The following is a 23357-nucleotide window of genomic DNA, read 5'->3' on the forward strand; positions in this document are numbered from 1 at the left end:
GGCGTTACCTCCCCAGCCTCATGGCGCCATGGGAACACACGCAGGCAGGGCAGCGGCTACTGCAGGCAAACGTCACCAGCCAGCGCCTTGTACCCCAGGCCGGGGAACAGAGGTAGACGGAGCCCCGCCGAGCAGCCCTGTCCTTCAGCGTACGGGGAGGCAGCGCAGCTCGTCCTCGCGCCCCAGAGCAGGATGGGGATAGAGATGCTGCCGAGCAGCACAGGCTGGCACCAGATCACCCAGGTGCTCCCACAGCGCAACCGCCTCAGCCGTGCGCAAAGCCGCTCTTCCCGCCTAGGCGGCTCAGAGAACAACAGCACCCCTACATGAAACGGCTCCCTCATGGGGCGCGCGCTGGAGAAGGGCACGAGCCACAGCTCAGCACAAGCCTCCTACCCACCCAGAGCGGCGACAGACTCCGCACACGCGCTCTAGGGCCTTCCGTCTCACACCACACGCGACGCGAGCGCTCAGTCCTATCACCGCGCGTGCGCGGTCAGTATCTTCCTGATCTCCCCGGCTGGGGACACACACCCCCACACGCCCCTCTAGCGCATGCGCTCTCTTCTGTCTCTAGCACTATGCACGCGCTCTCGAGATCCTTAGCCAGTATCCCTATCTAGACAGCTTGACTTTCAGCTGCGCATGCGCTTTACGTCTCATCAGAGTCGTCACACATCTCTGCTGCGCATGCGCTCTCTAGCTAGTTCGTTCTCTTCCCTTTGCACGTGTACGGTCGTCCCCGCCGCTATCACTTAGCGCATGCGCTCTCGTCCACTTCCCCTTCCCCCTGCGTTCAATCTATCGTCCACTCCCTATTCGGCGCATGCGGCTTTCCCTAACTCTCCTTGTTGCGCTCAGGCGCTGTGCGCGTCTCCAGTCCCCTGTGCTAGCGCCTGCGCGCTGCGTGCGGTCGGTGCGTGGCGTGCAGTACGGTGGGGGCGGGCGGGGGCGGGGCGGGTATATATAGTGCGCGGCCGGGGCGGCGGCCTCCCCCTTGTCCCCCGGCCGCTGTCGGTGCTGTGTGCGCAGTGCGTGTGCTCCGGCCCCCCGGACACGCCGGCCCGGCCCCGCCGCACCATTTATTACTAAAAATACTTAAAAAATCCAAAAAAAATCCAAAAATCCTGAAAAACCCATAAAAATCCCCCCGAAACCGGCCGGTTTGATATAAAATAACCCGGTGAAGCGAAGCCCCGGACCCGGCACAGCCGAGAGGAGACACCGAGCGAGCCTGACCCCCGCCTAGACCAGGAGCAGCCGAGACCTCCGCCAAGGCCGGCCCCGAGCGAGCCGGGCCCTCCCCGCCGAGAATCCGCCTCCCGGAGCCGTTAAGTTTCGAATCTTCCACTCGCCTCTCACGGAACCCGGGGCCGCCGCGGCCTCCTCGCGTCAGTGTGACCCCTTCCCCTGCTGGAGACGGCGGCAGGATGAACCCCAGCGCCCCCAGCTACCCCATGGCCTCCCTGTACGTGGGGGACCTGCACCCCGACGTCACCGAGGCCATGCTCTACGAGAAGTTCAGCCCCGCCGGGCCCATCCTCTCCATCCGCGTCTGCCGGGACATGATCACCCGCAGGTCTCTGGGCTACGCCTATGTCAACTTCCAGCAACCCGCCGACGGTGAGCACCCGTGGGGGGTAGTGGGGCAGACCCACACCCTGAGACGAGAGGGTCGGAACCGGGGAGAGTGCTCCCTCCCCCCAGCAGCACTGTGTCCCTCATCCCCGCGAGGGCTCAGTCTGCCTATCCCACCCCCTTGGGTGGCTGGTGCTGTGTTCCCCTTGCAGAGCCCTGAAGCCCCTCTCCTGCCTCTCCCTGGGAGGGGGCAGGGGCTCCTCTCCTCCCGGTATTTTCCCAGCTGGAAGTTGGGGTGAGGGGTGTTGGGACACGAGCAAAACTTGGCGCGGTGTTTGGGGAAGTTTGTGCGTTGGAGCCGCTGTTGCTGCTCGGTGACATGCGGCCTGGGGCTGTGTCTGCGCCTCGTGGCGGGGGGGAGGCGCTTACTCGGGAACCGAAAGCAAATGCGAACCCATCAAGCTCGAGAGACGGGCCTCGCCTCCCAAAGGCCTCCTGTCTCCGGGAAGAGCATTCGGTACCTCGCCGAGTTGTAACCGCCGGCCCGGCCGGCTCTGCTCAAAACTAGTTTCGACCTCGCTGCAGCGACTCCCGGGTTTCCAGAATCTGGGCTCGTGCAAGGATCGGTGGTCACCAGGAAGGGTGCGTCCAGGTATTTCTCCCGAGGTTAATGTGCTGAGTACACGGAGGGAACTGGAATTAAATCCTGTTTGAAGGAAATGCCACAATAATTAGCACCTCGACTGTTGCCCTAGGAATTGGGTGTAGGCATGATGTGGTGAAGTGGTAAAAGGTGGAAGTGTCAGGCCATTGTGAAATAACCTAGTACTCAGATATGAAGTCACATAAAGTCCATGGAAATGGATGGGTGTAAAAAAAATAGTTAAAGCTTTATATAGCAGGAGTGTGGATCAAAATGTAGGGTTTTACTTTTGAAATAATGTAGTGTTGAACATCTACCGTCTGTTTGTGTCATCTAGCAGTCTTGCTTTTGGTACTTAATTTGTCTGCAATAAATTCCTCAATGTGTACTGTTGAGTTGTAAAAGCTTGCATTACAGTGTTGGTGCAGCTATAAGTTAGGTTAAAGCAAAGCAAGACAAATTATTTTTATGCAGTTCACAAATGATCTGTAAACAGACCTTCAAGGTGAACCTTGGCATACAAGGCCTTCCTTTTGAATTATATTTTGAAGACTCCATCTGACCAATTTGAAATTGAATGACTTGTCTGATTATGAAATGTCATTATTTCAAATGGCTTTGATTAAAGCACAATTTGCCAAATACCAAAATATATATTTTTAGAAATGTTAAGGAGTCTGCACCACTTGATTTCCCAACTGTTCAGGCATGTGCATTAACTGGTGTTTGAAATTAGTTTTCCTATGTATATGCTATGGCCAAATTCCTAAGTCTGGTTTGCTGGCATCTATATGTATTAAATTAACTGTCAATATTTACTGGATGGTAGGTATGGTCTCTTCAGCCTATTTAACAATTCTCTCTCACTTTAGAGAGCTTTTAATTTAATTTGACTAATATTTCAGAATGAGAGGATTTAAATGTTTATTTTTAACATAAATTTGTCTGGTTTTAAATTGACAAAGGCCTACAACCATTGCCCTTATGTTGTGATCCAGACAGCTCTCACAAGGAAAAAGGGTGGGGTTGGGACTGAACCAGTCAGTACTTTGATGTGGTAACTTCATGGCATGTGTAAGTGCTTTAGGAAGTTGTAGGTGATTCAACATATGCCACTCTTCTTTCTGATTTTGTATTGAAACGTGCCCTTGTATATTACAAGGGTTGATCTTATCACTTTAGTCACTGGATTGAATAGGTAATTTCATTGTTCTATATGCCTAAATTCTATTTGCAGTTTCAATTGGATAAGATGTTTTCTTAATACAGATTTCAGAGTAGCAGCCGTGTTAGTCTGTATCCGCAGAAAGAACAGGAGTACTTGTGGCACCTTAGAGACTAACAAATTTATTAGAGCATAAGCTTTTGTGCATATGCATCCGAAGAAGTGGGCTGTAGCCCACGAAAGCTTATGCTCTAATAAATTTGTTAGTCTCTAAGGTGCCACAAGTACTCCTGTTCTTTTTTTTTAATACAGAGTTGTTGGTTCTTCAACACCTGCTGTTTCACCCAGAGGCAGTTGCATTTCAGTGATGGATAATGATCCTTCCATATTGTTATGGTGTCATTTAAGTTTGTAAATTATTTTGAGATCCTTTGGGATGAAAGGCTGTATACACACAACTAAATCTTTTTCAAAAGTACAACTTCTTTGGTTGAAAATCTCTCCTTCCCCTACAGTCTCATGTTCAAGTGACCGCAATGTTCAAAATGTATCTAAACTGTATCTAGTGAATTAAAAATTAACAAGTTTTGCAAATACCATCAAAAGCTGTATTTGTGGAAGAATTTTGCAGATAATCCTATAAAGTCCTGAAAACTGAGTTGAAGCTGAACTACCATCCTTGACTCCTACTTAATAACTAGTTTTAATTTGAATTTTGAATTATCTGCCTTTTCTCAATCTAGGCTTAATACTTATCTATACTTTAACATATTTTATTTTTGTTTTATTAACTATTAGTAACTAGTTAAGAGGTCTTTGAAATTCTTGTTTCACATATAGAGTACCAATAATCCAGGACACTCAAAGCTCTTTTCAAACACTAATTATGTCTGATGACATCCTTGTGAGGTATGCAAGTATCTCCACTTAATTCTGTGATTTATCTGATGAGAGTGAGTCAGTGTCAGTCAGGGCTAGAACACAGGTATCTTGTCTAATCCCTGTATACTAGAGATAATTATGGGCAAATAGTGTCTCAAACAGCAGCTTTTTTCAGGCGATTTCTAGATTAAATGATGTTTGCAGCATTTTGTTTAGTGTACTAAAATATATTTCTGTATGTTTAGCAGTACCATTCCTGGTTTTATGGGATATATTCCATGCAGAGTCTCTATAAAGTGATAAAGTGCAGTCACTTCTGAAGCTGACTGTCCGGTTCCCAACTAAAATGGGAACTAATGACTCATTCAATAGACGCTTAAGCAGAATCAGCAAAAGTATAACATGGGTAAACTCAGTAGGTGTGGCCATTTTGTAATAAGTTAACTATTTAATCTGTTTGTCTCTTACAAACTAATGCACAGTCCTTTACGGAAAAGAAGCTAAAATATGTTGGATGCAGTCAGTTTTATTAGTTATAACTTTACAGATGTGTAAAAAGGCCAGTGACTGATTGGGATATCTAGTTTGAGGTTAAAGGGTATTCAGTCCTCATTTTATGCCAAGTGACTATAGCTTTACAGATGGAAAAGGAATTTAACCTTTTTCTCTATACAAAGGTTATTGTTTAAGAATTGCTGTGAATTCAATGCTTAGGAAAGGTGCCAAATTGGCAATCATAGAAGCTGACGACAACTGTTTATCCAGACCAGGTATATCATGGGCAACAGCAGTTCAGATTTTTTGCGCTGGCCTTGTCTACATGGGAAAGTTGCACCAACCTTAAAGATGGTCATTAACTTACTGTAGTTAACGTTTGTACTAAGATAGTCTGGACTCACCCTAGAACAAATGTTTAGGGAATGTGTCATGGAACACTATCCTTTACAAACAATTAATGTGTATGCCCAAGTCCTTAAGTGTTACTGGAAACAAATAATGAACTCATTTTTGGCCCCTCTTCTAAGACTGCCAACAATGATTCTAATTATCTCCAGTTGTGGTACCAGTGAGAATCTTACTGAACCCTCCAATTCATTTCACTTGGCCACCAACTGGTTTGATGGTAACAACTTCTGATTTTTATTAGTCTCGGATGAGACTCCATTTCTCACTACTGATAACCCAAATTGTCCATTCTCCCCTACTCCATGTTCATAATTAAATTTGTGTGTACATTGCATTAGTTTATTCAGTGGGAGAATAAACTTTCATTTTGTACAGCTTTAATTTTTATCCAGTTTAACAATTTTAATGAAATGTTTTATGCAACCTGATATTTTCTCCAGAGCAAATACTATTCTCATTTTATTCTCCTTCCACTTTATAACTGATACAGTTATATCTGAATATAGAGATAATGTGTCTGTTTGGATGAGAGTTTAAGTGGACCCAATTTTCCATCAATTTCTTTCAAGTAGTAGACCCCCATCAGTAGTATGTACCTACTTACTTTCTGCAGAGCAATAATCTTTCAACACAAAGACATCTCCAGTTTAATGTGAAAATCTGAAAATAAGATAGAAGTAACAGAGGCATGTGCATTATCAAAAAAGGCAGTGATCAGGATATAAAGATTTTCTTTGGGCTATGATATGCACCTGTTTGAATAGAAACGAGATGGCAATTCAAAAATGCATAAAATATTAGTAATTTAGGCAGCATTCTTCTTGTTAGAAATAATTTTAAGTAGATTTTGAAATGGAAATTGGCAGTAAATTCTACAACTCCTTATATGTTTGACCCTTCTTCCACTTAGAAAAAATGATTAAATGACGTTACTATTTTAAAAGAACAGCTTACTAATACAGTACAGTATTTTGATTTTCCATTAACATTTTCCTACTATAACACTAAAATGATTCAAAGTCTCCTTTTGTTGTGAAAAGGACAGGCTCCATTTTGCTTATAATTTTTCAATTCTGTTCTTTTCATAGAAGTCATGTTATCTTTGTGGATGACTACAACAGTAAAGAATGCTCTGTAAAAAGTATGGTGCTTAAGGGCTCATAGGTTAGAAGGGATAATTCCATAGTTGATGTTCTTTTGAAAGTGAACAACATTTTAGTCCTGATAATTACAGTTTTTTATTTGTATCAAAGGTTTTTCTGATTTGGTTGTTGCTTACATCGCATCGCTTTCTCTGAATGCAGATAGCAGTTCAACAGGCTATAGTACCATTGGTTGAGACTTAAGGCATCTACTGGGGCTCTGCTTTGAACGCCCTCTCCAGACTTATACGAAGAGATTAACACTGAAAGAAGCTGGTCCACCATAATTTAGTACCATCACTACTTCTTGCTTAAATAACTGCTCATTCTTTTCATACATGCCTGTGATTTTTAATCATGTTACTGCTAGGAATTACCATCCCATGGATACTGAGGATTACTTTTAAAAGATGGAAATGTCAAATATAGTGACATCAGAAATCCTACTCTTTCTTCTAAAAAAAAAGTTGGCCTTGGACCTCTACTGGATAAGTTACTCCGCGGGAGTGGTTTAAAAACTAACTTACATTATTTCATATTACACCTCTACCTCGATATAACGCTGTCCTCGGGAGCCAAAAAATCTTACCGCGTTATATCGAACTTGCTTTGATCTGCCAGAGTGCGCAGCCCCGCCCCCCTGGAGCACTGCTTTACCGTGTTATATAAGAGTTCGTGTTATATTGGGGTAGCGGTCTATATGTAGCGTTGTAGCTGTGTTGGTCCCAAGATATTAGACAGACAAGGTGGGTGGGTAATATCTTTTTTGGATCAACTTCTGTTGCTATGTGAGACAAGCTCTTGCATTTACACAGAGGTGTTCAGGTCTGGGAGATGTAGTACATTTGTGTAAACTGTAAGCTTGAAAGCTTGTCTCTCTCCTAGCAGAAGTTGGTCCAATGAAAGATATTATGTACCCACCTTCTCTCCATTATTTCATATTGCTGTTTTAATACTTAATACTTTATGCATCTTGCACATTTTCTAAAAATTTTTTGCTTTTATCTGTAGAAAGTGTTTGTATATGAAAAGTATGGCAAAGTGTTTCCTTAAATCCGTTGTTTAGAAGTACAAATAGTATTTCTATGCTAATGAGTTAAATGCTTGCCGCATGCATTGTTCACTCTGTTCACTTCTTTCTTTGAATATTTGAAAACCATATAAGCTTGGTTAAACTAATATGTCCTCGTCTTGCTTTTTCATCCTCATCCCTCTTGGATCCCCCTTCTACGCATCACACCATCTTAGTAAACATGTTGCTCTAAGGGTTGTATTGGACTTATTCAGGAACTAGACTTAGGTCAGGTCTACACAAGAAACTGCTGGTAATTTTAGTTAGAGGTACAATTTTTTGCAACTTTTTATACCAATAAGAGCCCCTATGTTAGATATAGTTGTATCAGCATAAAAGTGCTTTTGCTGTTGTAACTTATTTCATGCAGAACTGATATCCGTTATATTGGCAAAAGCGCTTTTTTTTTTTTTTTTTTTGGTATAAGCTATATCTGCACTAGGAGGGTTTGCTGGTGTAGGTATGCCAGCAAACCTTCTCTAGGGTAGAAAAGGTTGCCACCAATTGATACATTGTGAACCTTGCTCTTCCATACTGTATCTTCAACACAAGGTGTCCACAGTGATCACAGATCTTGTTAACCCAGGAACAGAGAAAATCCTACCATTGGCAATCCAATCTATGTATTTTTCTCTTTGGTTGAATGGAGTTAATTACTTTTAATGTTCATTCAATATCCATACTTAATTTTTTGTTCAGAGATTTAAGTTATTTTGGTGATTGAGATGGGAGTATGAAAGTCATTATCAAAACATCTCTAATGGCTACAAGTTTACCAAGAATTAATGAACTTCAAGTGGAGTTAGTGTGTTGCTAAAGATAAATGGTTTAGTACGACCCATTAATTTTAGTGTCTCTTCCAGCTGAACGAGCTTTGGATACCATGAACTTCGATGTCATTAAAGGAAAGCCAGTGCGCATCATGTGGTCTCAGCGTGATCCATCTCTACGCAAAAGTGGTGTTGGAAACATCTTCATCAAGAACTTGGACAAATCAATTGATAATAAAGCTTTGTATGATACATTTTCTGCTTTTGGAAACATCCTCTCCTGTAAGGTAAGGGGAAAGTAACACATGTGCCCAGTGATTTGATATTAGAAGCTACAAAACTGTACTGGGGCTGTTTGACATGTTATGACATTTTTTCTTTAATAGGTAGTATGTGATGAAAATGGGTCCAAGGGTTATGGATTTGTACATTTTGAGACACAGGAAGCAGCAGAAAGAGCTATTGAAAAAATGAACGGTATGCTGCTTAATGACCGCAAAGTGTAAGTACAGAAATACATGCTCTGGGGCTCTCAACAGACTGTAATTCAACCTAAAGTAGATTACTTTCTGAAGTTTATCTAGAAAAGGCAGATTTTTCTAAATATGTTGCTAATTTTAAAATGATTAAAAATCTATATTCTGTAAATATATTGATTACATGTGCTGAAGGTAAGAGGAATGTGAATAAAATTGACATCTTAAAGTCTTTAAAGCTCAATTTTTGGTGGTAAAATAATGTTGCAGCTAAGGTGTTTACAGTTGGACACGAGGACCTGTTACTGGTCTTCTCTTTTTCCTGTTATCTTCATTTATACATAGAGAGAAGGGGGAGTGAGGCAGCAGCCACGGAGAGTCCATATCTTAGAGGTATGAGACCCTGCTCTGTAAAAGGTTGCTATGGGAGGGTCTTAGAAGTAATTTTATACCATGATTTTAGCTGAACTGAGGCACTTAATAGGTGGTGGTGGTTTTTTAACTAGCCCAATAGTTCCAGCAGGTTAATCACTGAAAAAACCTGTAATTTAAATAACTAAACATGATTTAGTGTATCATAAAAGTTACATTTGCTTCAGGCTTCTATTTAGATCATGTAATCGTAGAACTGGAAGGGACCTCAAGAGGTCATCTAGTCCAGTCTTCTGAAGAACATTTTAAAGTAGATTAACAATTTTCCTGACTATCAAAATCTGCGGAGTACCAGGCATCACCAACATTAAAGTCCAAATGTAGCTACAAACCAAGTCAAGGCAATGTTAACTTTAGACTACTGAACCATGTCGATTGGGATGTGGGTTTACCAGTGGGATAATTTTAAAATATAATTGGAGAGACGAGAAGACTGGTATAGAAATTGAATCGTTCATGTAGTAGCATTTGTGATTGTTGGCCCACAGAATCATTTCAGCACAAAGACTGTGCTAAAAGCACGTTCCTCCCCTGGTGGTAGGAACTGACCTCACTGTTCTCAATCAGCTTTTGGCATTGGCCAATTCAAGAGCAAGCCAGTTCCATAGCTCCTTACTAGTAAGGAGGAACACTATGATATGAGAGAAGAGGAAAGTTGGGGGTTTAGTGAAAGTCCCTTGCCTAAAAGTCAGATGGGATATGGAAACAATATTTGAAGGCTACAAAAAACTTTCAGTGTAGCAGAAACCACTATGCTAGAATTTCCCCATTGTCTGATTAATGATGCTGAAAAGTAAGCTTTACACTAATGAAAATTACAATTCTATCAAGTCTTTGGTAAGATTATCACAATTACTCTGATAAAAGAGATTTAAATGGTAAAGAATAGTCTAATTGTCTCTTGTAAAGTTGTATCTTAAGTATTTTATCTGTTGGGGATTTCATGCCTATCATTATATTGATCAATGCCACGTTTAAGAAATAACCCATGGTTGAATATTTGTCTGGCCATGTGCTGTTGTATGTAGTCTAGGAAAAACCTTAGACCTGGATAGATTCATTTTAACCCTATAGTCACCTTGGTTTCCTGTAACTAGATTTGTTGGAAGGTTTAAATCCCGTAAAGAACGAGAAGCAGAACTTGGAGCTAGAGCAAAGGAGTTCACCAATGTTTACATCAAGAATTTTGGAGAAGACATGGATGATGAAAGACTTAAGGAACTCTTTGGCAAGTTTGGTAATGTCTTAATTTTCCACATTGTTTATACAACAGCAAATAGACAAGCTTCAGTTTGCTTGTTAAAACCTTTTAACATTAGGGTTCAGGCCATTGTGTAGAGACAATTAAAATGCATGTATGCTGAACATTAGTTGCCAGTTCAGTGTTCATATCCAGAGAAGTGATTAATTAATATCCACTAAAGAATTTCAGTTGTCCAGAGTAGCACACACAAGAACTTGGCCATCAGAAATGTCCTCATCCAGTTTAAAAACAGGAGGACATTACATTTGAATAATACATATAAATTATTTTGAGGATCTTCGAGTTTCAAACGAAATGAGGAAGTGACCTTTTAGGTTTGGTGTGGCCATTGAATAGTGGATCTTTGAAAGATGTGAAAATGAATGATGCCTTTGTTACATCTCCATTGCCATGCGGGTACCCCTGTGCATTCTTCCCTCTGTTGAGGGTCTTCTGCTATTCCACACAATTGTTTGCTTGGTTTCTGAATTAAGGATGGAAATATAGAAAATTAAGCTATCGGCAATATTAGTGTCAAGATGTTAAATTTAATCTTGCATAGCAATTTTGTTTAATGCCTGAAGTCTGTATTGGTGCTGTCATTCATGGCCTAGTAATTCTTACTGTATGACATCACTATTGAAGCTAGTGATGTTAAAAACTTTGTAAATGGTTTTTCCAAACCTGTTAATACACCTGTCAAGCCATCTTCTACTTACTGACTTGGGTGGTGATATAGGACATTTAGCAAATTATATGGAGGAAAGGGTCTAGTTACAAAACTTGAAATTCTAGTTCTGATTTATATGGATCATTATGTACTGTTCTAATTCCAGATGTCATATGAGGTATCTTGCTAGTGTTTCAAAAAGTATTTCATAATTCATATGCATGCTTGATGACTAATGTCCTTTTAAAGTTAGTATATGATGCCAGCTGTCATTTGTGAAAGGGTGGAGTGTGAAGTAAATTCCAGGCTCTGGAAGTGCTATAGTGGGCATAGACTCTCCTGCTTGCAGAAATGGGCAGATGTCTTTTGACCCATCCCCTCCAACCTGTTTTTGGAAGGCTTATAAACTGGCCGAATTTGGTTGGATTTTCATGGGGCCAGCAAAAGGCATGTCCTTGACAGAAAGGCCACTCCTATGCCAAATTCAAGTCCTGCTTCAAAGCATGGGGCACTAACACTTTTCAAAGAAAAGGTCACCAGAATTTTTTAATATGGGCTAAACAATGTATTTTCCCCTAACCTTGTTCTCTGAAATGACTGGACTGTTTCAGCTGGAATTTTCTGGAAAAATTGGGCCTGAGGCAGACACCAAGTGTGGAAAATTTCAGCCCAAATTGTTGTTTTGGCAAAATTATAAGGAAATGAAAACAGTTCTATAATGAGAAGTATCGGGCAAACTTAATAGGTGGGGCTACCAGCCCTGCCTGTGCATTTGTACAGAGGAAATAAAATATATTGAAATTTGTCATAAAATTTCAGGGTTATGTCAGTTAAGGTAAACTCATCAAGGAAAGCCCCATTTGTTTATGCAGAATCTTGCTGTCAACTTCAGTGAAAAACACCAAGTGCCTAATGTTAAGCTCCTAAATACAAGTGACTTATTTCTCAGAGGTGCTGAGCTTCAATTGGCATATGTAGGGTTTGTGGATGCTCAGTACTTGTGAAAAATCAGGCAACTTCTATTTAAATCTACATTTTGGTATTTAAGAGCCTAACATGAGGCAACTGTGACAGAAAGTTTTGGACAAGAGTCTTAAATAAACATCTCTCATATAGAAAGTTGCTTCTAGGGACTGAGGATGGCAGCACACTTGGGGCATTCTTTGGGAAAGGAATCTGCTGTACGCTTAGCAACTGGAAAATTTCTGGACCAATAGACATTCTGTATAGCATCAGTGATAATGCAAGCCTTAGTTAGATGCTGACTAATATAAATTAGATTGTAATCTCTTCAGGACCGGGACTGTGTCCTTTTGTACTATAAAGCACCTAGCAAACCTGTGGATGTTGTAAAACTTTAATAATTAAAAAAAAGAGAGAAAGGGGGGTTAGAAAATGGATTTTTATGGAAAACCCATATCTTCAAGTGGTATGCAAGATTTCATAACATCATATGGTATTGTGAATGGAACAGATTTACTAATTCTGTAGTGTTTTTAGGATTTAACTTCTTGCAGGTAATACTAAGATTTAACCACCAAACAGACGGGTACATATAATATAAATATTGCATACTTTTTTCAGGCCCTGCCTTAAGTGTGAAAGTTATGACCGATGAGAGTGGAAAATCCAAAGGCTTTGGCTTTGTTAGCTTTGAAAGACATGAAGATGCCCAGAAAGTAAGTTTACACAGGATTTTTTTCTTTTAGATACATCATTCTGGGAGACTAGTAATTTTGAGTCTTGAATACAAACTTCTTTTTTGCATCCTGTAGATCCTTCCAAATTTTTATTGATTTGATTTTTATAAAAAGATGTGAGGAAACAGGAATGAAATCTGCGCTGCTTCCCCAGAAATATTCCTGTCTAGAAATGATATAATGGCCTTTAAATTATTTAACATTTATATTGTAATATTGCCTAGAGAGCTCAGTGGGGTTTGCGTCTTGTGCTAAGCATTGTGGAAACAGTAAGTAACCCCTGCTCCAAAGAGCTTATGATCTGAAAGACAGGATACAGCAGATGGCTATGACAAGTGGGTTGGGAGAGTGCATTGTTTTTTAAAAATTACTAAGACGAGACTTTACACAACAAACCTGTTTCCTGTATGTATTCAGCCATATCTACTCGCTTTAGTAACAGCATATGGTTTGCACTGCTTTTTATTTCTTTTTGCATTGCAGAGCCAACACAGCTACGACAACTGACCTGAGTACTCTATTCCATCTTGTATACATGGACAATTCTTTAAACTATAGTTACTTACACCTTTGCAAAACACATTGAAAAAAATAGGACATAATTTGGCCTATATAATCTTTATTACTATTGATTTGCAAGACAGAAAGAATGCTGCTTTGAGCGCAGGCTGATGTTACAGGGCTGGAAGTTAGAACGAGCATCTTAGTTTCCCTCAGTTGTCACCAGCACAAATGTGCACACAACAGATTAGAATAAATCCCACCTTATAAATATATAAGTAACATTTAGGTTTGCACATTTTCTTAGTCTGAGTGTACTTAAGCTCTCTTGTGTTCTATATATGTATTACATTCTTACGGAAAATGGTTCACTTTAGTAACTGTAATGCAATTGCACAATGGTAGACAAGTGATTCCGGTATATTGGGTAAATACACATTAAAAAACAGCTTTTAAATTAATAGACACAGACCTGTACTAAAGCTTTCACACTGAAGGGGTTATACTATAAATTCAAAATCTTAGTGTCAAGTATTGCCTCTGCTAGAGTGCCCTTACCAATTTAGAATTGATGTTCAATATTGTCCTATTTTGAAAATGCGTGAAAGATGCAGGAGGAAAAAAGGGAAATTGAGTATATGGATGGCGCTGTCAAATGCACAAAGTGAACAAAATTTGGAAAAGTTTTTCTTAAAACTTTAAATGACAGTAATTTTACATGTTTAACAATTGAGTAAAATTCAGATGTATGATTTTTGAGCTTATGGCCCTTTAACCGTCTTCTCTTTGCATATGATTCAGAGTATGCCTATACTAGAAATGCTATAGGGGCACAAGTGCGCTGCTGTAGTTGTAGATATTGACCTACCTCTGAGAGGAGGTGGCTCGGTTGACTGAAGAATTCTTTCAACCTAGTGGTGTCTACACCATGGGGTAGGTCGGCTTAACTAAGTCACACAGGGCGTGAAATTTTTCACAGCCCAGACTGATGTAGTTAGGTCAACTTAACTTAGACTAGCCCTGAGTTAAACAGGGCTATGAACATGTTGTGGGTTTTGGATATGTATTCTCTATGGGCCTTGGGTCTCAGAAAAATTCTTAGGGGATATCTTCAGTGCATTTAACAGTACAGTTGATGAATGTTTACTTCTGTCCCCTTTTTATTTTTCTTTAGTCCATATACTGGACAGAAAATACACTTGTACATATCTTATACTTAAATGAAATATGATCCAAGAGGTTCTAGAGATGGCTTTGTTTCAATTAACCATATTTTACATCTGTTTGTTGGGGCAGAAGGTGGGGAAAATATTTAGTTTTTATTGTTGGAAATTTTATATACCTTGTGCACTTAAACTGCATTAGTCAGTGGCTGAAAAAACATGTTAGGTTTAATATACTATGAGCATTGGTAACCCTTTGTTTATTTATGAAGGCTGTGGATGAGATGAATGGAAAGGAGCTCAATGGAAAGCAAATTTATGTTGGTCGGGCTCAGAAAAAAGTGGAAAGACAAACAGAGCTCAAGCGCAAATTCGAACAAATGAAGCAGGACAGGATCACCAGATACCAGGTTACACTTTTAAATTGAATGAACAAGCTTATTTTATTACTAATCTTTTTAAATAAAGCAATTCTGTCTTTTCTAAAGAGGGTAGTTTTATTTTTTTAGGGAGTAAACCTTTATGTGAAAAATCTTGATGATGGGATTGATGATGAACGTCTAAGAAAAGAATTCTCCCCATTTGGTACAATCACTAGTGCAAAGGTAAAGTTAGCATTTTAGACTTAATTTGTGTTTTGCAATGTCTTGTATGAAAGAAGGAAAGTCATGGTTTGTCACCGAAGAAGTGAGTGGCATTCAACTTTTTCTCAACTGGCAAAAATAAGATGTGGAGATATCGTACAACCACTCCTACAGCCAACCATCATTAAATTTGAGTACTGATTCTTATTAAAAACTCATACACTTTTAAAAACTGTATATTCATGTTGTATTTTTGGATGCAGTGATACATAATAGTTTTTAAAATACATGCGTTATAGACTGTCTACAGTACCTTATTACTCCTTTTTGTGCATCACATTCATGGTCATGAACCATTGCATGAGTGTCTTTCTCTCATTTTTTCACAGTTCTTTAATAAAAACTCAGACCAATCAACCATAGAAAAACTCCAGATATCTCCATCTATATCTGGGATGGATGGATGCTGACATTACTAACAAAAAATCAAATATTTTTTCAATGCAATGGTTCATTCATACTGTTCCTCACTAATAGGCCTGAAGTGACTAGTGTTGTGAGAGGATAGACTTATAAATAAACCAGCTCTGAAAGAAAACAACAAAAATCATCCTGTGCCATTCGTGGTCCTGGCACAGGAGCTGGCAGGTCCATTGTATCCAGAGCGACTGATCAAAAGGGATTTTTAAATTATATATTCCTCAGTTCAAAGCTGGAACAGATTATTTGATTCTTAGAAAACTGTAGGTTAGATCAAAATTTTGAGATGTTGCCTGTTTGCAGTCAACTGGGTTGGATTCTTTTTCCCTAGCAGAAGGCAGTATTGACAGTGGGTACACCTCTACCCCTGTATAACGTGACCTGATATAACATGAATTCAGATATAACACGGTAAAGCAGCGCTCCGGGTGGGCGGGGCTGCGCGCTCCAGCGGATCAAAGCAAGTTCGATATAACGCGGTTTAACCTATTTTTTGGCTCCCGAGGACAGCGTGTTATTGGGGTAGAGGTGTATATTATGTCTCAAAACTAAGCAGTATACATCATATACCTTCCACTTGCAGAAAGTGTAAAAAAATAATTCAGAAACCTGGAATTCAATTCTTACCTGTACCAAATTGTGCATCCTGCCCCAGACTGGTTTTAAAAAACTACCTTGTTTTTTTTTTTGGCAGGTCATGATGGAAGGTGGCCGCAGCAAAGGGTTTGGGTTTGTATGCTTTTCTTCACCAGAAGAAGCAACCAAAGCTGTCACAGAAATGAATGGTAGAATTGTGGCCACTAAACCATTATATGTAGCTCTAGCCCAACGCAAAGAAGAGCGCCAGGCTCACCTCACCAACCAATATATGCAGAGAATGGCAAGCGTGAGAGCAGTACCTAATCCTGTAATCAACCCCTACCAACCAGCACCTCCTTCAGGTTACTTCATGGCAGCTCTCCCACCGGTATGTATAGAAATAATTAATTTCTTATTTTATACCATTGATAGAATCTATTTAGATTTAGCAGTAAATTATGACTCAATCAAACATCTGTAATGTTAGTATGTTAACACCAAAATCACCAGCTTTATGAATTTAAGTAATGAAGAACCTATGAAAATGTCTAAATTTCTGGATGGAATAATACATTAATATTCTATAAATCAGTATTTTTTCAGATATTTTAATTAGGAAAGTTTATAGAAGAAAGTACTTAGAAATGCCTGGGTGGTGGGTGGAACAGGTACATCAAGATTAATAAACAGATGTCATTTTATTTTTTTGACAGACTCAGAACCGTGCTGCATATTATCCAACTAGCCAACTTGCTCAACTCAGACCAAGTCCTCGCTGGACTGCTCAGGGTGCTAGACCTCATCGTAAGTAGTCTCCTTAACTTTCTAAATAAAGGGGCATTCATGGAACGCTTATTGTCTAGTGAAGGTTAACTATGTGGCACTAAAATAAAAATGTTTGGTCATTACATGTAATTGATAGAAAGGTAATATGCCAGTTCTGGCTCCTGTTTGCGGATGTTTGCCAGGAAACCTAATTTAACGTTAACTTTTTAAAATATAACTCATGAGGTAGTTTTTATAATAAACCACCTAGGTTTTATTAAGCAGCTGTATCACAAATTGTCATTGGGTTGAATTCCAGCCCCCCAAAAACTAGACTGCTGACTTTTCCCTTTCTGCCCTTATCTGTAATATTAGTTGTCATGCCATGTGAGGATGGCAAAGGGAAAAAAATGACTGACAGTCTTTCGTCACCATTCAGTATTGTTACATGATGCAACTTAAACACTCACTGTTTTAAATGCAGCATTCCAGAACATGCCTGGTGCTATCCGCCCAGCAGCACCCAGACCACCATTTAGTACCATGAGGCCAGCTTCTTCACAGGTTCCACGAGTCATGTCAACACAACGTGTTGGTGAGTTTCAGGTTTTAAAAATTGCATGTTCCTTCATCAGGCTCCACCAATATCCACCTTTCTTTAGGTATGTAACTCATTTGTGGCCACACATATAAATCATGTTAATCTTTACAGCTAATACATCAACACAGACAATGGGTCCACGTCCTGCAGCAGCTGCTGCTGCGGCCACTCCTGCTGTACGCACCGTTCCACAGTACAAGTATGCTGCAGGTGTTCGTAATCCTCAACAACATCTTAACACACAGCCACAGGTTGCTATGCAGCAGGTACGTAGTCTTGGTTTTGGTAGCTAAGTGATGTCTTTGCTGAGGAAACTTTTCTTTTGCCTAATCTGTATCATAACTGTAAAGCATCTGCCTTCACCACTGAGATCCTTGAAGCCACAGAGTCTGATGTTAAAGCTTTATTTTTCACAAATCTAAAATATATTGAGAACAAAACTTATTTTCTATTGTGATATTACATATTTTTGAGTTTTCTCACCTTATGTGGTTGAGATTTTTTTGTGCTTCTGCATTAGTTTTCCCCCCATTGTGCCAAAATTCAGGTACACAAATTGTGGCACCAAGTTTGCAAGCCTGGAGTTTAAAATAAATTTCAAGCATTCTTAAGGAGGACATGACCCTGTTCTTCTTGTTTTGTACTACCCAAGTGCTTGATGATACATTCTGGGCTTGAGCTTTGCTTAATATATAAATTATGCTCAGCAAGGGATTGAGTCAGCACTAGTGTGCCTTGCAGTATCAGTCATCTTTTACCAGCCTCTTGATGAAAATTACTCAGCCATAATTTTTTCTAATATTTGACAAATATGCAGGCATGATTGTTACATTGAAGATTCCCTGTTCTGTTCATTCCCTCTGAAGCACCTTGCATTGGCCACTGTCGGAAGGCATGATACTGGGCTAGATGGACCATTGGTCTGACTCAGTATGGCCGTCCTTATGTTCTATGTCGTGGAGGTATAAAATATGTTTAAAGTTAAATTCTGGAACATTCAAAGTACAATGTTTTATTAACTTGCAGCCAGCTGTCCATGTGCAAGGTCAGGAACCCTTGACTGCTTCCATGTTGGCTTCTGCCCCTCCACAAGAACAAAAGCAGATGTTAGGTATGTACATTTGATCCCACTAGCCAATTGTTGTAGAGATTAAATAGTTTTCAACCTTTTTAAAATATATGCTTCTAATCAGTTGTAAAGGAGTATTTTGAATGTTACTGTTGTAGGATACATGGTTGAGTTTTTAAGATGAAAGTACTTGCCCCTTTTCACATTGTAGGATTTGGCATCTGACTATAGCACTGCTGTCTGTCCTCAGCAGATGTAGAATGGAGAGATCTATTCCCTGGAGAAGTTTTAGTGTCATTTAACATGAATGAAATATCGGACCACTTTAGGTTAGGATTAGGCAGTTGATATATTTTCTATTCCAATAAACCAGTGATTTGTTTACCTAATGCAAAAGCCTTAACTAGATGAGAGCATGGAATGCATAGCAGTGGGGTTGATACTACTTTTCTGCAACAGTTAACCTCTATGCAAAGCAAAGACTCCGTTGCTGATTACTTTAAAGGCTCCTTTAATCTTGTTTTTTATGACTGATACTCTAGTTTTATACAATCATATTCAGGAGTTTTTATTTTTAGCATTCAAGTGGGTAGGATATAATACTTAACCTTTGAATGATTTTGAGGAATTTAGATACAAGTCCATAGATTGCTTAACAGATTTTAGTGCCTATGTTTAGCATTGTTAAAGGCTAAATTAAATTTTAATGACATTGATCACTGTAGCCAACTGTAGAGTTTCAATGTTTTTCTAGGTGAACGGCTGTTTCCCCTTATTCAAGCTATGCACCCTACTCTGGCGGGTAAAATCACTGGTATGTTGTTGGAGATTGACAACTCTGAACTCCTTCATATGCTTGAGTCTCCTGAGTCTCTTCGTTCGAAGGTAGATAGACTTTTAGCATCTAAGCCCTCCTTTTGATGTTACATGTGTATTGTGTGTAACTTAGCTGCTTCACTATCTTAAATTTACTGAAATTAAGTAAAGCATTGTCTTTTGTAACAATTGTTTTATCCTATTAGGTTGATGAAGCTGTAGCTGTACTACAAGCCCACCAAGCTAAAGAGGCTGCTCAGAAAGCAGTTAACAATCCTACTGGGGTTCCAAGTGTTTAATATGTAAGTTTTCCTACAGAATGCATTCTTAGTAGAACACCCTGATCAGATGAGAAAAACTGGCATTTTATGGTGTGTATAGTTAGTCAAGAATGTTTTAATATGACCTGCCGTAGCTAAAGTTTCTGTACTCCTAGAAATAAGTTTCTAGTTATAAGCCACTGTTAAATAGACTATCATTAGACAGATCTGGCAACAATAATTTGGAAAGAAGGGAATAAACTAAAGCTACATTTTTTATATAAAGTTGACCTATTTACTAGAGCTATTGGGATGCAGGACTTCACTAAAGCTTGTCTGTAATCTGGGATCTTGTAAACTTGAGACTACTTAGAGATGGCCTTTTTATTCCTCAAACAAGAGGTATGTGAAGGTTAAATTCTGTCATAAATTACTCATGTACACCTCTACCCCGATATAATAATGCGGTCCTCGAGAGCCAAAAATCCCTACCGTGTTATAGGTGAAACCTCATTATATCGGGGTAGCGGCGGCAGGGCTCCAGCGGTGAACCATGGGCATGGGGGGGGGGGGCCACACGGGGTTACCTGCCACTGGGCTTCTCCCTCTTCTTCCCCTCCCCCACTCCCCCTTTCTGCAAGTGCAGAGCTGCCCAGCTGAAGGAGGTTGTTGGCTCAGCTGACTCTGTAGCTGAATGCCACCTCCTGGGTCCTAGTGCCAGTCGTGCTCCCCTTCTGTGTGCTTGGGAGCCTTCCTGTTTTCTGTGTAACAGTGAGTGCCCGCGGTGGGGCTGGGGGAAAGAGGCAGTGGGGAGGGTAGAGGGGGTAGAACAGGGCAGGGGGAGGGGAATGAGATGGGGAAGAAAAGGGGATAGGGGAATTACGGGGGGGAAGCAGGAGCCCAGCATGCGGCATCCCCAGAATGCGGTGTCCCCTTGGCAACACCTGAGGCTTCCCATTAAGCAGGTCCATCAAACCCTCATCCTGACAAGCCCTACCCTCCTACATCTGGACTCTCCCACTGAGCCCCAACCAGCTGCACATGGACCCCGACCCCATCAAGCCCCCCAGCATCCAGACACCCCCCTGCCAAGCCTCATCTCCCCACACCTGGACACGATACACCTAAACACCCCCTACTGAGCCCCAACCACCTTCACCTGGATCCCCTTCAGAGTTCCTATTGCCCCTGCACCTGGAACCCCCCCCCCCCCCCCCACAAGCCCCTGTGCATCCAGATCTCCCACTGAACTGCCCACACCCAGATTGCCCCACACAGAAACCTATTGCCCCTCCACACTTGAACCAAACTGTAAACCCTGTATATAATGGAAACCACTTCAAGCCTGGGGGTGCTGTAGTAACCCCCGCACCCTTAGTTCCAGTATCTATGCACCTGGTGCAGAGGGGCAGGGCCCCAGGGTGTTTCTGGGGCAGGCCCAGCCCTTGCACTGTCAGGGTTGGTTGCGGCTTCACTGCCAAGTCCCTGTACTGGGGGAAGTGGGAGCTTCAGAGTGATCTTCTACCTCAATGTAGCCAGTGGCCTGTGCTCCACACTGCCATGCTGGAACCACATCTATTCATTGAGAAAATTTGCAGAATTTTAAAATATCGTGCACATAACTTTTTGGTGCAGAATTCCCTCAGCAGTGACAGTTGTCCAACTAGCTGTGTATCTAGAATTCACTCTACAGGGTTTTCTTTACATGCTGATTAATTTAATTTTTATATTGCAATTAAAAATTGTCCTCCCCATGAGGTTGCTAAGTTTGTCTCCGTTTTACAGATGAGAAACTGGGGCAGAAATGTTAAATAACTTGACCAGGTCCAGAAAGGGAACAGAATTGCAGAGTCATGATTACAGTGTAGGAGGTCCATCATTCAATCCAGTGTTTAGTCCAGTTAAAACCACATTACCTGACTTTATATATATCGGGGTAGTCAATAGGCGGGCCGGAGGCCAAATCTGGACCGCTAACGTTTTTGAACGGACGCTGAAATCTTTTTATTTACATATTATTATTTTTTTTATTTTCTGTGGAGTCTGGATCTTGGCTAGACCTTGACCAAGAAATTTGGACCTTGACAAAAAATAGACTACCCCTGATATAAGTTAACATTTTTCAACTGTCTTCACCAGAAATGGCTAGGGACATGCTTTTTAAAAATGAAAGTTTAAATTCTATATCTAGGTCCCTAAAATGGGGGTTAGGGAAGTGAGGAGAGAGAATTCAAAACATCTGGTTTCATCATGATCTGTTACTTTGCAGGAGCAAATACAACAGTTGTACGCTAATTTCAATATAGTCTATCTAAACGGCCAATTGTTGCCATCATTAGTTTGTGCCTAGATGAACAGGGGAAAATGTGTGCACACTACTTGAAAAGAAAATATGCTTTCAATTCTAATTTTGGCCCAAACTCAGTATGTAGTATCTGAAGAAAAAGGATTATTTGGTAATGTTATCCAGGAAATTTGCTCCTATTTAATGTAGGTTGTCTTGGAGCTCTACTTGGGTACCTGATGCATCTTCTCCACTATTAAAGGAGAATCAGATTTGATGTCCAGCAAATTACCATCATTAAACATTAGAATTACTTGCAAAGATCCTTCACTACTACTATCACAACACTACTTACCAGCATATGTGCTTGCCCATACTGTGATGTTTTTTGGGCTTCATGACTCATTACTACTTGCCACTGGAAATAGTTACTAAATTAGGTGTTCTCCATTGCTGTAATTAACTGTCTGGTAATAGTTGTCCCAGAATGAGGCAGTATAGTCCAGTGCTTAGAGTAGGGAGGACTTGAATTCAAACTATTTATTTGTATTACTATGGCCCCATTGTGCTAAGCGCTGTATAAAGATAGGAGATCTAGTTTCAACTCTCATTGACTAGCTATGACCTTTGGAAGAGGCACAACTTCTCTGTACCTCTTTCCACCATCTGTACATGACATAATGTTTGTGAAGGTCTTTTAGATCATTATATAGAAGATACTATGAAAGTGAAGAATATTCCTGTAAGTTACTATTTTTTTCACATTAGCAGCTGCTAATACTGTTCTTGTTTACAGAAAGATCCGGGACTTCAAACTAGAACTTCGCTTCACCGAAGAAAAAAAATCTAAACATGGAAAAATGATTAAATATTGAGAAAAACATTGCAAAATATAAAATAAATAAAAAAAGGAAAGGAAACTTTGAAGCTTATGTACAGAGCAAATGCCAGGGCTAGCAAAACTAATGCTGGTCCTAGATTTACCTATTGATTTAAAACAAAAAAAAAATAGTAAAATAAAAAATACAAATTAATGTTTTATAAACCCGGGGGAAAAGAATTTTCAGCACAGTACAGAAATTTAAAGCATTCCTTTCTTTAATTTTGTAATTCTTTACTGTGGAAAAGCTCAGAATATCACTACTGTTTTAGTTAACAGTGAGAATTGATAGCTGAGCAAAGAAACGTAATTTGGATTATAAAATTCTTGCTTTAATAAAAATTCCTTAAACACGGTTTTATTTAATACTCTTTCCTTTTTCCTGTCATGTTGGTATGCCTCAAACTACATTGGTGTCATTCTAGAGTCTGAGCTGGAATCCCACTCACTATAATACCTTTATGCAGTTTCCAGATCAGATTAACCTACTTTTAGCCACCTGTCGTAAGATTTTGAATTACTTCCTGTAGACCACCCTAAAACATGAGCAATTTAAAGTATAGGACTATTGAAATTGGATCTCACTCCCTTGTGCAGCAAGGAGAAATTTACCAACTCTTCCCATTTTTTGGAAGGAAACATGATCTCCATGCATCCTTTTGGCTGGCTTTAAGAAGGCTGATTTACTCTGAAGGA

At 40.2% G+C, this 23357-nt stretch overlaps 1 protein-coding gene across 3 annotated transcripts; it reads left to right on the forward strand.

Moving 5' to 3' along the window:
* Positions 1-998: 998 nt before the first annotated feature.
* PABPC1 (poly(A) binding protein cytoplasmic 1) lies at positions 999-23017 on the forward strand. Of its 3 annotated transcripts, none has more exons than XM_065399071.1 (15): positions 999-1623; positions 8252-8445; positions 8545-8660; positions 10164-10303; positions 12564-12658; positions 14616-14753; positions 14853-14948; positions 16102-16374; positions 16700-16790; positions 17236-17346; positions 17464-17618; positions 18379-18463; positions 19176-19306; positions 19444-19539; positions 22578-23017. In XM_065399071.1, the coding sequence occupies exons 1-14, from the start codon at positions 1431-1433 to the stop codon at positions 19534-19536; spliced, it is 1911 nt and encodes a 636-aa protein (XP_065255143.1). In that variant the 5' UTR covers positions 999-1430; the 3' UTR covers positions 19537-19539; positions 22578-23017. The 3 variants fall into 3 exon arrangements, with proteins under 3 accessions (XP_065255143.1, XP_065255144.1, XP_065255145.1); XM_065399072.1 differs by having other exon boundaries at positions 22582-23017; XM_065399073.1 differs by having other exon boundaries at positions 10164-10294.
* Positions 23018-23357: the final 340 nt, after the last annotated feature.

The sequence above is a fragment of the Emys orbicularis genome, chromosome 2, assembly GCF_028017835.1.
Source record: "Emys orbicularis isolate rEmyOrb1 chromosome 2, rEmyOrb1.hap1, whole genome shotgun sequence".
Classification (NCBI taxonomy): Eukaryota; Metazoa; Chordata; order Testudines; family Emydidae; genus Emys; species Emys orbicularis.

Excerpts from the sequence above, each read along its gene's own strand:
- PABPC1 (XM_065399071.1), top strand. The coding sequence starts at position 1,431 with ATGAACCCCAGCGCCCCCAGCTACCCCATGGCCTCCCTGTACGTGGGG. Across the intron at positions 8,661-10,163 it reads CTGCTTAATGACCGCAAAGT|ATTTGTTGGAAGGTTTAAAT; the intron begins GTAAGTACAGAA and ends TCCTGTAACTAG. Across the intron at positions 16,375-16,699 it reads TCATGGCAGCTCTCCCACCG|ACTCAGAACCGTGCTGCATA; the intron begins GTATGTATAGAA and ends TTTTTTTGACAG.